This window comes from Carica papaya, chromosome 5 (assembly GCF_054855325.1).
Source record: "Carica papaya isolate Zhongbai chromosome 5, ASM5485532v1, whole genome shotgun sequence".
NCBI lineage: Eukaryota > Viridiplantae > Streptophyta > Magnoliopsida > Brassicales > Caricaceae > Carica > Carica papaya.
In genome coordinates, this window is record NC_142313.1 from 7,001,188 (window position 1) to 7,014,965 (window position 13,778).

Consider the following 13,778-nt stretch of genomic DNA (forward strand, 5'->3'; position numbering starts at 1 on the left):
GTTTCCAAAGCACTGATAAACCACCTAACTTATCAACTATGAAGCAATTATCATACCTAATTCTTTGCTTAACTTCCTCCATCTTGCTATTAATCAATAACGTTTATATTAAAAAGAAAACATCTGGTTTATAGCATAGGCAAATATCTATCAAAGCTTGTATTGTACGAGGGTTGCCTATCCCTTGACAATTCCAGGATATCCACTTCATGGTTCCCAGTGGGCCTGCGTCGCTAGGCCGACCGATTGAGTTGGACTTATAGTTTCAACACAATCCATTGGATTGGAAACTGTTGGAACCATGGATGTATAGTTCCTGGGCCTTTTCTTGCCTTCGTCAATCATCATTGGGCTTCTCTCATCTTTATGTTCTGTCCCTTGAGCTCGTCCCCGGTCCCATTTACTTCCTCCAATCGTTCCATTTAAATTTTCCAACGTAGGATTTACTGGCGAAACATCCTAACTATTTATATTTCGAGATCCTCTTTGCAAAATCTGCCTGTTGTTTCGTTAAAAAATCGTTGTTTCCATTTGCCACTTCCTCCCTTTGCGAGTAACTATGCAAACGCGTATTTTGGCGGGCTGCCGCCCAGAGGGAAACATCCCACTCCATCCTTTTCTCCTCGCCTCGTTTCTGGATTTTCTCTCGACAGTAACTCTCATTGTGTCCTAACTTCTCACAGAAAAAGCAGAAAGTTGGAAGTCTTTTGTATTTGAACATGGCGTAGAAGACCTCCCCTCGATTATCCACAAATTTTTTCCTCCTCTTCAAGGGGTTTCTGACATCTAATCTGACCCTCATGCGCAAATATTCTCGAATACCTTGCTGTAGGAGTTTCGCATCATATGGAGTGAAGTCTCCAAATTTCTTTGCCATCCCCTCAGTGTAGAAGCCGGACGGAAGATTGTGAATCTGGACCCATTTAGTAGTATAGACCAGGGGTACTGTCACCGGATCCTCCCCCCTGCCAACCTATGTAGCATCAACAAGTGTCTGTTGAATGTCCATGGCATGCCTTCCAGCACCCTGACAACGTCCTCTTCGTAATAAAAACGAAATAGGAACCTCTTCGCCCCTAGATCTGTGATACTGATTCCCCTTACTAGATGCCATAGGTCTGCAAGATTTGTTCTCGTAGCTTAGAAGTTTATCGTGCTTAGGGTGATAAAACCCCCCGGACCGAACACAGGTCATACTCATTTTCTTATTCTGTTTCTAGTCCTGTTCCATCCCAGACCTCCTCCTCCTCCTCCTCTGTTATCGTGAGCACCGGCACCCGAGACTCCATATTACCGTCGATATCACCGCCGCCATTACAGAAAAAAAAAAAACAAAAAACAAAAGAAAGCTACAGAGAGCTTGCAAAGAAACCCATTTGAAAATTTAATTTTAATTTTTTTTTTACCGAACTTAATGAGAATATTAAGCATAAAAGTAATTTGGAATTTATTTTATTTTTAATAAAATAATAGTTCCTAGATGTTTAGGTATAATTTTATTAGTCATGTGCCATTATTACCTTCATTTAATAAATTTATATTTGATTTTTTAAGATCAAATTCCGTGTGTTGAAAAATTCAATACCAAACCTAAAATCTTATTGAATTGAGAAACTAAAATTGAAGTCTTATGATCAGTTTATCAAACGCCGTCTTTATGTCAAGGCTGAAGCTATGTAAGTTTTTCTAATTAACTCGAACTTATATCTATACAAATAAGTTATTGATTTTGTCCTACCTGCTCGTTATCAAAAGAGTCAGAATTTTAAATCTTTTTTTATATATCATGTTGTATTAAAATAATAATATAATAAAATAATTTATAAATATATCAATAAAATAAAACAAAAGAGCACCTATAATTATATTTAAGAAAATATACGCGTATATTTTTAATGTGTCGGAAATCGATATATAATTTTTAAAAAGACTAATAATATAATTATATTTTGAAAAAAAAAATCATCTTCAATGAACTGATTCAGTAGTGAAAAATTTTTTAGATTTCTGAATCCAGGTGTAAAAATATGAAAATCTGGAGATGAAGGCAAATTGTTCATTTTATTTACAGTGACAGATAGCAAGAGAATAAGGCTGACAGGAATTCTTCCCAGCCCCATCTTCTGAGTTTCAATTGATCTTAACAGAAAGTTAAAAGCATCTATATACACATTCACACAACCCCGGAGGAAGTAGACAATCAATGAAACAACTATGGATCAGCTTTGCCAGCTACTTCTTCCTCCTCACAAGAATCATACTCGTCTTCACTCACCTCTTCGTCACTTGATTTTTCTTCTCCCTCCGCAGCTATGTCTTCCATCTTTGCATATTTCTCGCAGTAGTCTGGACAATTCAGTCAGGAAGTCAGTTTTTCCATTTGCACAAACTGAAATCACAAGTTATAGATCAAGCATACAAAATGGAGCAAAGTGATTACTTTCTTTACCAATGGTTATCTTCAATGTTTCCTTAAGAATTGTTTGGGAGATACAAATGTTGGAAGAGAGAGATTAAATCATGAAAGGGACAGCTTTGGACTACCCAAAGTTTATGAACGTGTTTATGAACGTGTTTAAAAAGAGTGTTTCTAGAACAAAACCTTGTAAGAGACTGAATATAGAGGAAATTTTTCTACATCAAAATTAGAAGTATTAGTTTAGGCTTCAGGGTAGCCTAAGTTCGGGGGTAGTAATGTGTCTTATCCATTAAGAAGCATACAATTGTTAGCTATGATTTATCCATCAAAAGCTGTGACACAGTTTATAAGTTCCTCACAAAGATAATTAGACTTTATGCTATTAAACTACTCGGTTAAAACTACATTTACTTTTTCTTTGTTTAATTTATCAAAATTGAAAAAAGTTAATATGAATATTTTAGAAACTTGTTAAGCGTAATATTATATTTTACTTGTTCAACACGAGTTTAAGCTCCTCACCAATTATCGAGCATGTCTAAGCATTTTACAACTGTTGAAGAGCTTACATATTCTCTTTGGCTAAAAACAAGTCAAGTCGAACACCTGCAAAAACTCCTAGCCTTCCAACTGCTATTTATATTGTATACTTAAAATTAGTTCAAAACATCTAACTAATTGGTTTCCAGAATTTACATTTTGTGAATGCAACATTTTGAAAAGTTTGTTGTTTCAATTCAAATGTGAGTGTGTATGACACCTTGTGAGTAAATCATAAAACTATCTTACGGGAGACAGTTCTGTATGAAAAAGCATCAACAATTGTATTAAAATTAGCACATAAAAAGGAACTACATGTAGGAAACCGGCTGTTCTTGGTCATAATTAAAAAGCATCAGTATATATTTAGTAGGATAAGTTTAGGGACAGCAGTTGTTCTATAACCTTGAAAAAAAAAACTGCAGGCTACGCTTGTTATGCCTGTGTAGTTTCATTATAGTTTAAGATGTTTGAACTTTGACAAGTGTGAATCAAAATAGTAAATGTATTCCAAATGGGGACTAAACTGTTCTGAAATCTGTATTATTCTGGCTTACTTTCTCTTCTCCCTTTTCGTTTATTTCTTTGTTCCTAGTTCAAATCTCTTTGTTGAAAATACCAATTACTTGAATTGATTGCTTGATGCCTTATTTACTCTCCTCTAAGTACTTGCCAAGTATACCGATATGTCCAACCTAGGCAAACCCTTAGGAACATCGCGAATCTCAACTATTATATTAATCCTATATACTTAGCTACATGAGATAGTTTGATAAAATCAGGAACCCATTGGAGGATTCCCAAATATATGGGTCCAATTTGAGCAATCACAACTATTTCATGATAATGATGATGCAGGTTATCATGTGTAGGACATCTACAAGATCAGTTGTCAGATGTGTCTTCTTGAACTACTAAAGCTTCTGGTTTTTTAAGTCAGCAGAGTATAAGCACAAACTTGTCTGGATGCTCATAAGAATCTAGGTTCAGAAAATAATCCTGAAAGGATTATGTATCATAGATGATAAGGCCATAATGCCAAAGTATAGTAAAAAAGCAGCTTATTTTCCATGTTCACAAAACGAATCGCCCTCAACAACATAATGTTTGGAATAAGCATAATTAACAGTATTACGAAAGCATAACTAGAAACCAGACCTTGGAAAAAGGACAATACCTTTAACTCTTTGTTCATAAGCGGCTCTGTCACGCATCATCATGGCTGCAGCTTCTCCATTCAATGGATCTGATGGGTTGGGATATAAAAGAAGCTGAGGAAGAAATACTTCAAACACATTCACCAGGTCTGTGAATCATGGATGCCAAAATATGAGATTGATTGATTACAAGCAGAAAACCAACTTAATTTCTACGAATAATAAAGCATGATAATCAAGGTTATTATTACCAAACATGGGGCTCCATGTCTGATTGATGACATCCAAACAAACTGATCCTGACCTGTGATTACAAGTATAACCCAGATGGTTGAACATACAAGCATTTATCTAAGCAGAGGAACAAAGTGAACTGTGCAGGACATAAATTATATGTATATATATATATATGTATTTATATTCTTTACATTACAACTCACATTTCATCCACATTTGGGTGATAGATCTTATTGACAAATCCTATTGACGGAGATTTATACGGATAAGCATCAGGGAGCTCAACTCTTATTTTCCAGACACCTCCATGGTAAGGACCTGGGTAGTCCATCAAATGAATTACACAAAGAATAAATTCCATTTCTTTCTTCCTCTTAAACGAGAAATAATATTTTCCATTATGCCATTAGGAGTGGCAACTAAGGGCCATGGAATAGAATGATCAAACAAAAAATATTCAGCCGATATGCAAAGGAAATTCTTTTACAGGCCTGAAAGGAAAAACTGTTCTAAGCAAGTACCAAAATGGGTTAGTGGATGTAAGAGAATTTTTTTTTTTTTTTAATAGAAAAAGAAAAGGTAAAGCAAACTGTAATTAAAACTTGAAAAACAGCTTTATAAAATAAATGAATCAGAGAACTAAAAGCATATCGAATAAATATACAGGAACGAAAAGAAAAAAGAGTTAAAGAACAGGTGTTTATTGACTAAACCCGAAGAATAAATTCAGCATCGAATCATCAATAATCAGTCAAAATTTCCAAATCTAGTAAGAAAAAAAGGGTAAGAACAAAAACCCAGAAAAGCAATTTTCTGAATTATAAGCTCAAAACAACTTGAAGCAAGAAACATTTTAGAAAGAAAAATAAGATGTGGGTATTGAAGAGTTACTCTCACTGGGTCCATGAAAATGTACATAAAACTCTTGCATTCCATCATTGATGATCTCCACCTTGTAATCACTCATCATCCTGATAAAACCCAGAAAAAGAAATTGGATTTAGAGAACGAAAAAGAAAAGAAAAGAAAAGAAAAGAAAAGAAAAGAAAGAAAGAAGCCTGGACAATAAAAGAGGTTAATTGGGGTATTCACAGTTTCATGAGGTCCATCTCTCGGCGTTTGCTTGGTGAAGACATGGTGATTTCTTCTGCTCAAAATAACTCTCTGTTTTTTCTCGTTTGGCTTAAAGGAAAGTAGAAATAGAAAAGGAAAGAAAGAAAGTTGTGGTTTCTTGAAGGAGTCAATTGAGTTTTGCAAGTAAAGAGAAGGAGAAATTAGGTTTAAACATGAATGACTGAAAGACGAAGGCCATGGCTTGCGCTTTTAAGATTCCTCCATTATTTCAGAGACGTACACCGGATTACTCTCTCAAGATTCCTCCACGTAATTTATTATTTATTATTTTATAACTTTTCTGCCGATTAATTAATATGTTTTAATACACTAATTACTTAATTTAATGAGTTTTTGTTTTTAATTACTTTAATTGGAATTTATGTAATTATGTATACGTCAGACATTGTGCATGAGGATAAGATAGATCATCATCACCCTCTGCTCGGTTCAATTCATGCAGACCATTTGACACAATCAAATGAGAAGTACTTCATTAATTAATTTCTTTCTGCTTAATTATATATATATATATATCTTATTATCTAATTAATGTTTGATTAAAAAGTTAATAACATATTAAACTATTGTACCAATCATTAATCAACTTTTAATATATTTTATTAGAAAAGTGGTTATTAGCCCTTAATTTTTAAGTTTAATTTAAGCACTAGTGCTACTATTCCTTCCAATTTACAATACTATTACCATTATTATTACTATTTATTTATGATTTTGATTATAAGAATATTGGGTTTGATTTATTATTATTATTTTTTTAATTACAGTTGGTTAATCAACTCTGTTAGCAATTCATTAATTACAATTAGATATAATGATGATAAATTCCTTTGCAATCAAGGGGCAGGGAGTATGATTAGGTAAATTGAGTGCAGCCCCAAAGCCCAACCCTGACACCATCATTGACAAGGCAAGACCAAGACCAGCACATTATTACTGCATCTCACTTTCTATAAACACATACATATATATATATATATATATATATATGGGTAGAGAAGGTCGGGGGGACTTTAGACTTCCACATATGCTTAAACGGAAAAATACATTCATTATTTTCATATTTAAATAACTTTTTATAAAAAAAATTTAACGTTGAAAAACTCATTCATTATTAAACAATACTATAAAATATCGGTTTTGTTATTTAGTGTGATATGGGATAGAGTCTGCAATAACTCTTTGTACTCTCTAATCTCTCAATTATGAGATTTTCAAACACTACCAATTCTCATTTCTTCACCCCACCACGATTATCTACTAAAGAGTCACGAATGTTGACATCTTTCTGCTAAATAATTGTATAGACGTGAGGAAATTGAACTTTAAAGTTACCTCCTTCCACCTACTGATCTTTCTTTTATCTGACTCTATTTCTTCTTACCAACCTTGCATTTGATATTCTCTTAAAAATTCTCCCGCCCTAGGCTAATCTTTTTCGATAAACTCTTCCCGTGTGCTTTTGAACTTATTTTTATAAAACATCAATTGTCATCCCTACTATAGTTTTTCTGCACAATGCATCTTCCTTCGTAATGAATCTTCATAACAATTTCTCCTACAAAGCTTCATTCATCTCCACCAAAGAATGCAAACTCAAACTACCTAGGTATGGTGGCTTTTTAAGCTCACTCAAAACCACCAAATGATACCTTCTGTTATCACCCATGTCACCCTAAAGGAACCTACTCTGAATGACTTCCATTTTTTTAACCATATCTTCCGTAATAGTCATCATGGACATGTAATAAACAAGTAAATTGCTCGATGTGTTCTTTATGAGTGTAAGTCTACCTCATTTAGATAAAAGAGCTTTTTTCCATCTCCTCAACCTTTTCTCAAATCTATTCATCACTGGTTCCCACATCATTGCCTCTTTGAAATTAACACCAAGAGGTAATTCCAAATATGTGATAGGCATGCTAACAAATCTACACCCTAAAGCCATCATCAATCCCGGTGGATCCACTTCCCACCCCAATTTTACTACTTTTGAATTAATAATATTGATGTCAAACCCTAAAACTGCTTAAAAATCCATCAAGATACATATAATATTCAACAAAGCTCTTATCTCAGGTTCATAAAAAAGTATAGTATCATTAGCGAAAAACAAGTGAGTTATCTCTTCAACTTAATCTATCAACTCCACTCTTAAGCCATTAAATAAACCCATGTTGAACCCATTTGGACTAGGTGCCTTATCTCTTCTATTTGACATGAGACCATAAAAATCTCATCTTCTAAAAAGTCCCTCTTCAACTCTAATCTATTAGTTTCATCTAAGATCCTAAATTCATTCATATCCAGTTTTGGTGTCCACCTCATCTCTTCTTCATATAGTCTATAAAAATAACCCCTAGCCTCCCACCTTAACTGCTTATTATCCATCACAATTCTATTCTTAATCTCTATCAACTTCATATAGTTATTTCTTCTGTGATGACTTATCATATTATGAAAAAACTTGGAGCTAGAGTCCCTCTCCTTAATCCACTAATCTCTCGACTTCTGTCTTTAAGAAGTATTCTCCATTTGTAACCTAAAAGCAATTTCAACTTTTAAATACTCTTTCCTAACCATGTCTTCAATCGTCGGAAGCCCTTCCCCTTCTTTTTCATCAATTCCCTCAACGTCCTCCGACAAAGACTTGATCTCACTCTCATATTTGATCATCTCTTTTTTGCACCACTTCTTGATTTATTTTTTGAAAAATTTTAATCTCTGCATAACTTTGAAGATTGTCTTTCCCACTGGGTTTGTTGTTGCCCACCACTCCCTAACCTTATCCCAAAACTCATCAATTTTCAACCACTTATCATAAAATCTAAATGGGCACGGACCTCACATGATACCATCAATCGTGAAACAAATGGGAAGATAATCTAAAATGATTATTTGTAGAGATACTTCTTGCACATTTCCAACATGCAATTGACATCAATTCTTGAACACACCAATTTGATTCTTTAATTAATTAAGCTTAAGTCCACCTGTCCCATGACAAGTGTAAATCCAACAACTCAAAGGTGATCCAAAGTTTCCCTAAATTCATCAACTCAGCCATCTCTCACCTTTATATAACACCATATTAAAATCGCCTCCAATCACCCATGGCCATTGCTCAACTACTTTTACATGCTGCCAAAATCATTCAACAAAATACTCACCACTCCCTTCACCTCTATTATACACCTTTGTAAATACCCACACTTTATGCATATGGATGTATATAAATAACCAAAAAATTATTATATTCTTCAATAAATAAATAAGCTGACCAATCACATAAATATAGTTAATATATTTTAATTTTTTTAATAATTTTGTTTAAAAATGAACCAATAATATTTATATATATAGATAGACTCAGAATTCCCAAACATAAGATGGAATCACATGAAGAAGCAGAATGAACTATTACAACATGTTCACAAAACCGAATAACATCATCAAATACATGTCTCATTGATGGTCATATCAAAATGGTACAAATTTTCTTCTTTCCATTCTTTTTCTCTTTTTTTCTTTTCTGGGGCCATCACACCCTTTAATCCTATTTCATGTTCACTATATTCAATCCTGGTTCCTAAGCCTCACTGTCAAAACCTAATAGAGGGAAAGGCATGCCTGTATTTGACATCCGCAATTCTGATGAACGGAACAACAGAAAAAATTTATACCTCAAAAAACTGAAAGCAATCTACTTGCTTTCTTCCTCCGATTCTGACTCGTCGTCACTATTAATTTTAGTTGGGGTACTCCTGTTTTGGTTTGCTCTACTCTGCAAAAGGAACACATTGTAATAGTAGCTTACCAAGTCTTCCTTTTTCTTACTAGAAAAAAACTTGAGTATCCGTTCCCAAAAACACTTATCAAGACTCGGAAGTTCCACCAAAGTTTTAAACTTCTTCTGTTCCCCGTCCGTCCAAAAACGGGCTACTTCTTCACCCATCTTGTCAATTTTCCAATGGTAAAAAGCCAAACCTAATTCAACCTTCATTTTCTTCCTTTTTTCAGCAATGTGAAACCTGACACATTCAATAGAAGCTGGGTGTTGGCAGCCACATGAATCTTGTCTTCCTTTCCCAATAGGATCCCTTTCAATCAGGACTCTGTTATTGGTTTTTACCAGCGGCCAAATCCGAGTACCCAACCACTTCAAATCACTTTCACAGGGTACGCCAGTCCATTCTGGCACATCTGCTTGAAAAGCTGGTCCCAAAGGAACTATCTTATCATTCTCGTAGTCAAAGACTGAACCTTTAGCTGAGGAATCAGGGGATCTGTTGTTTTCCTTTCTGGCCAGGAAATGGCCCGACCTCTTCTTCAATTCAATTTGAGAGCCGAGAGAGAATGATGCTTTAGATGTCAATTTTCCTGTAAGGGTAGTCCTGGTGGCACTTAACCTTTCTCTGAGTTTGTAACTGGATCCAATCTGATCATCATATAGGCATGGATGCATCCTCTGATTCTTCTACAAAGAATGGAAGTAAATGATTATACAGGATTTAGTAAAGGAAAATTGTTAACCCGGTGCAATAAGAAGTATCTAACTACATGATGACATCCACAAGTTATAGGCAAAACAGTATATATATGCAGAGACAAAGATGGAAAACTATGCTGACAGAAAAAATGACACAAGTTATATAAAGTAGAACATGATAAACAGTAAGCAATATTCTCTTCAAATTCACTTAGTACGTATCATAATTCACTTGTGGTTTTATGCACAGTTGATTTCAGGAAGGCAACACCAGCCACATCCTAAACAATGCAGGATAATAATAATAAAATATTTACAGTATATTGTGAAATCATCCTATAATTAGAAACGAAAAATTATAGTGGCAATAACAACCATTAAATTGTTTCAAAATTCAAACATTAGGATGGGGGTTGAAAAACATATTTAAATATGTATATGTATAGCTCCAGCGTAAGAAAAATCTGAGGGTGCATTATGGCACAAAACTCCAAAACCAGATAATGCTATCAATATCCAATTCCACTACTGTGTCAATAGTCACTACACGTCATTTTATTCAGGTTTTCACAACTATGATGTAGACTTTCAAAAAAAAAAAAAAAGCGAAGCAGAAACCCACTGCAAACGTGAATTGCTTTAAACTCATGGAACTTAAAATAGTAAATGACAAAGTTATTTTTTTAGCAAGATTTACATTTAGTAAAAAAAAAGGGAGAGCTACTGGTGTATGAAAAAGCACCCATAACATCTGCTAAAAAAAAATGAAGAATAAAAATTTGTCTAGTAATTTTCTGGAATTTAATCCTCTCTTGTTGATCATTCAACTGCAAAATCCATTTCGCAGCTGGATTATACCACTTTAAAATCTAATAGAAAAGTCCATACTTATCACGTTGACAGTTTCAGAAAGACTTTAGTTAAAGCCTAAGATTTGAATAGCTATATTATTTCCTGTGGTAACATAAAAGAGCATTAGATTTTAAAGAATAATGATTCAACTGTGAAGATGATTTACTAGTTAAATGATCAACTGGAGAGGATTAAAAATCCATTATGTCAATGTGTGAAGAGATACATGAAGCAAATGCAGCAAAAATAATATGTCGATAGCCCAAAACTGAGCCGGATGAAAACATGTCGTACATGGACAAACACATGTACTTGCAACCAAATAAAAACACAACGAATTCAACCAGGTTAGCAATTATGAAAAAGCACATAGTTGAAGATTATGTTCATAAGATCAATAACATTTTCAGTCTCTCCCAGAGCTAACTTAATCTCATTTTTATAAAGATGGATGCGAACTTAATCTCATTTTTATAAAGTGAGGGTGAACTAAAAAATAGAAAAAACTCATAAAGACTGAATAAATTAAAACCAAGAAAGAAATAGACATAACACATGAATTTTCTGTGACTTGGGCCAGTAGTAAAAGCAACCAACAAATATATACCAAGAAAAATGACAAGTAGACAAGTGTATTGAAATTATATCCACATGAATCCATGTCGAGAAGGACAGAAATATAAGCAGCCTTAACAACAAACTTCACCATGCCGAGGTTGTGAACTCGAGGCAGTAAAGGAAGATTTTCACTGACTTCTTTCACTGCTATATTGCTAAGGTATATAAAACAGCTAAACAACCAACTTAGTGAACTACAACCACTTGATGGAATACCTTTTGATGGAAAACTAGCACATGCTTATAACCAACTTCCCCCACAAACAGTATGACAATATTTTGCATGAAACACTTTACCTGCCAAGCAGTTCTTTCAGCACTTGAATCATCAAATCGTTTCAGAAATACATACTCCCGGAATAATAGAACCTGCTTCCAGAGTTCATCTTTCCCATATGAATTCCACTTTGATATTTCTGGCAAAGAAGCAAACACAGGATTACACGGATCCTTTGCCACCTTAGTAACCCACTTTAACATTTCACAGTCAGTGTTCCTCTTCCTCTTTCGAGGAGTAACTTGTTCTTCAGTAACATTGTTAACATCCTTAACACCTGTGCATTTCTCACCACAAGCAGTCCCCTCCACTACATTGTTTCCCTCATTTTTTTCAACATCCAATGTATTTGGCTCTCTTTTTGTCGTCAAACATGAATGCAGATTGACTAACGCATCAATGGACTTCTTTTCCGGGCTGAAACCAGCAGCGGTAGTCCTTACCTCGTCTTCATCAGCAAGCGGAGGTTCTTCATCTGACTCTGTTCTGCTCCTGTTTCTATCGTCCGAAAAGTTCAGCTTGCAGATCGATTCACGACGTGGGTAATTATCATCTTTCTTTTTAAGTTCCGGTAAAAACTCTTTCAACTCTGCCTCCAACTCCATCAACTTCCTTACCAGACTCTGACTATCCCCACTAAGTTTCTTTGAGTTCTTCTCGTCAACAGTTTCTCCCAACCATCTCTCAAGAGCATCCAAATATTTGGTATAAACCAATTTAACAGACGACGCAGCGTCCAAGGCCAACCCAGACTCTTCAGTCACCAGGTCCCACAAGCCATTTTCTGAAACAGCATCATACCCACCCTTCTCCCTGACAAGAAGGAACAGCTTCAACAAGTCCACGGACTGCCCATCTCCGAGCATCGGAGGAAGAGGCCGAGAACTCCCTAGCGCGCATACACCTTTGAGGAATGATCGAATGAGTAGGTAGAAACAGTATGGAAGGTTATTAGCTTCCGGACCTAGACCAGAAGGCGGTTGAAGTGTTACCCAGAACGAGTTGGACTTGAGCTCCGATGAGGTTTTGCCGCAATCTAAAGACGACCCATCAACAACTATCGCCCATCCTGCCATTGATTCCGATTTTAATCCCTAAAAACAAATTATCAATTGCATAATGTTCGGATTCTTTTAAACAAAACGAGATCCGAACACAACAAGAAAACCCAAAAGAATTATCACATTGGAAAACCAAACAAAAACACCCATTACCGAAAGAAACAAAAGAGATAGTGACGATTCCACAAATATTTGAATTACCGATGAATAATCCGGGACCGGTGGAAGAAAAGGGCGGGAATTAGAATGGATCTAGGGTTTTCAAGTGTTGACACAACACAAAAAATCTCTTTATCCCGCGCTTTCTTCAAACTTAATTACAGATATATATAGACACAAGTCAATAGAAGAAAGAAAGGAAGTTGAGGGGGTATAATCCAAGTTTTGTACAGATACAGACCCCCGTCTTCAAAAAGAGATAAAAGAAATAATGAAAAATAGAGAAAGAACTCGGGGAGGACTTGTATTTGACGGAGCAATAAGAAAGACGTACCAGTTTTTGGGTTTTTTCCCAAAGCACCCCCTCAGTGATAACCTCCTTAGACTTTGGCCTCTCTTCTCTTCCTCTTTTCTCTTGAGTCCCTCTTTATTTTACCATTCCTCTTTTCTTTTTTTCTTTTTTTTTTCTTCTTCTATTACAAACTAAAAATCCAGCCAAATGACTTTGAGATGATGTAAGCCTGCAAGCCTCTCATCTCATATATATATATGTATCTATACATATTTCTTGATTGACTAACCTGAGTTGGATTAGGGTATTCCTATAAGAGTTAGAATTGGAGTTGGGTTAGATCCATCTTTAAAAAGTTGAATTGAGATTATGATATATGGTTTTATTATTTTTTAAAAAATAAAATAAAATAAAATGTCTTGAACGGTTAAATAAGAAATTTATCTCTTCTAACCTAATTTTTTTTTAATAAGATATTAGGTGTGTTCTTTAATTTTGTTTAAAAGTATGACTAATAACATTTTTGAGAGTCTTTTTTAAAAA

At 34.7% G+C, this 13,778-nt stretch overlaps 2 protein-coding genes across 9 annotated transcripts; both read right to left on the minus strand.

Annotated features, from left to right (window-relative positions):
• Positions 1–2,042: 2,042 nt before the first annotated feature.
• Positions 2,043–5,729, minus strand: UBC6 (ubiquitin-conjugating enzyme 6). Of its 2 annotated transcripts, none has more exons than XM_022038360.2 (6): positions 5,446–5,729; positions 5,245–5,324; positions 4,557–4,671; positions 4,368–4,420; positions 4,137–4,265; positions 2,043–2,346 (listed from the first exon to the last, which is right to left on the minus strand). In XM_022038360.2, exons 1-6 carry the CDS (start codon positions 5,487–5,489, stop codon positions 2,213–2,215), a joined length of 555 nt encoding a protein of 184 aa, XP_021894052.1. In that variant the 5' UTR covers positions 5,490–5,729; the 3' UTR covers positions 2,043–2,212. The 2 variants fall into 2 exon arrangements, with proteins under 2 accessions (XP_021894052.1, XP_021894058.1); XM_022038366.2 differs by having other exon boundaries at positions 5,251–5,324; positions 5,446–5,726.
• A 3,133-nt stretch (positions 5,730–8,862) lies between these two features.
• Positions 8,863–13,444, minus strand: LOC110811742 (ARID/BRIGHT AND ELM2 DNA-binding domain-containing protein). 7 transcript variants are annotated; one of them, XM_022038315.2, is made up of 3 exons: positions 13,278–13,444; positions 11,744–12,817; positions 8,863–9,964 (listed from the first exon to the last, which is right to left on the minus strand). In XM_022038315.2, exons 2-3 carry the CDS (start codon positions 12,797–12,799, stop codon positions 9,191–9,193), a joined length of 1,830 nt encoding a protein of 609 aa, XP_021894007.1. In that variant the 5' UTR covers positions 12,800–12,817; positions 13,278–13,444; the 3' UTR covers positions 8,863–9,190. The 7 variants fall into 7 exon arrangements, with proteins under 7 accessions (XP_021894007.1, XP_021894033.1, XP_021894014.1 ...); XM_022038341.2 differs by having other exon boundaries at positions 11,744–12,792; positions 13,278–13,443; XM_022038322.2 differs by lacking the exon at positions 13,278–13,444 and adding an exon at positions 12,986–13,256.
• Positions 13,445–13,778: the final 334 nt, after the last annotated feature.

Bases quoted from the DNA above. Each gene is read 5' to 3' on its own strand.
- UBC6 (XM_022038360.2), bottom strand. From the start codon at position 5,489: ATGTCTTCACCAAGCAAACGCCGAGAGATGGACCTCATGAAACT. The intron at 5,325-5,445 runs GTGAATACCCCA...GGGTTTTATCAG, and splicing joins GAGATGGACCTCATGAAACT to GATGATGAGTGATTACAAGG. The intron at 4,266-4,367 runs GTAATAATAACC...CATGATTCACAG, and splicing joins GACATGGAGCCCCATGTTTG to ACCTGGTGAATGTGTTTGAA.
- LOC110811742 (XM_022038315.2), bottom strand. From the start codon at position 12,799: ATGGCAGGATGGGCGATAGTTGTTGATGGGTCGTCTTTAGATTGCGGC. The intron at 9,965-11,743 runs GTAAAGTGTTTC...CATTCTTTGTAG, and splicing joins CTGAAAGAACTGCTTGGCAG to AAGAATCAGAGGATGCATCC.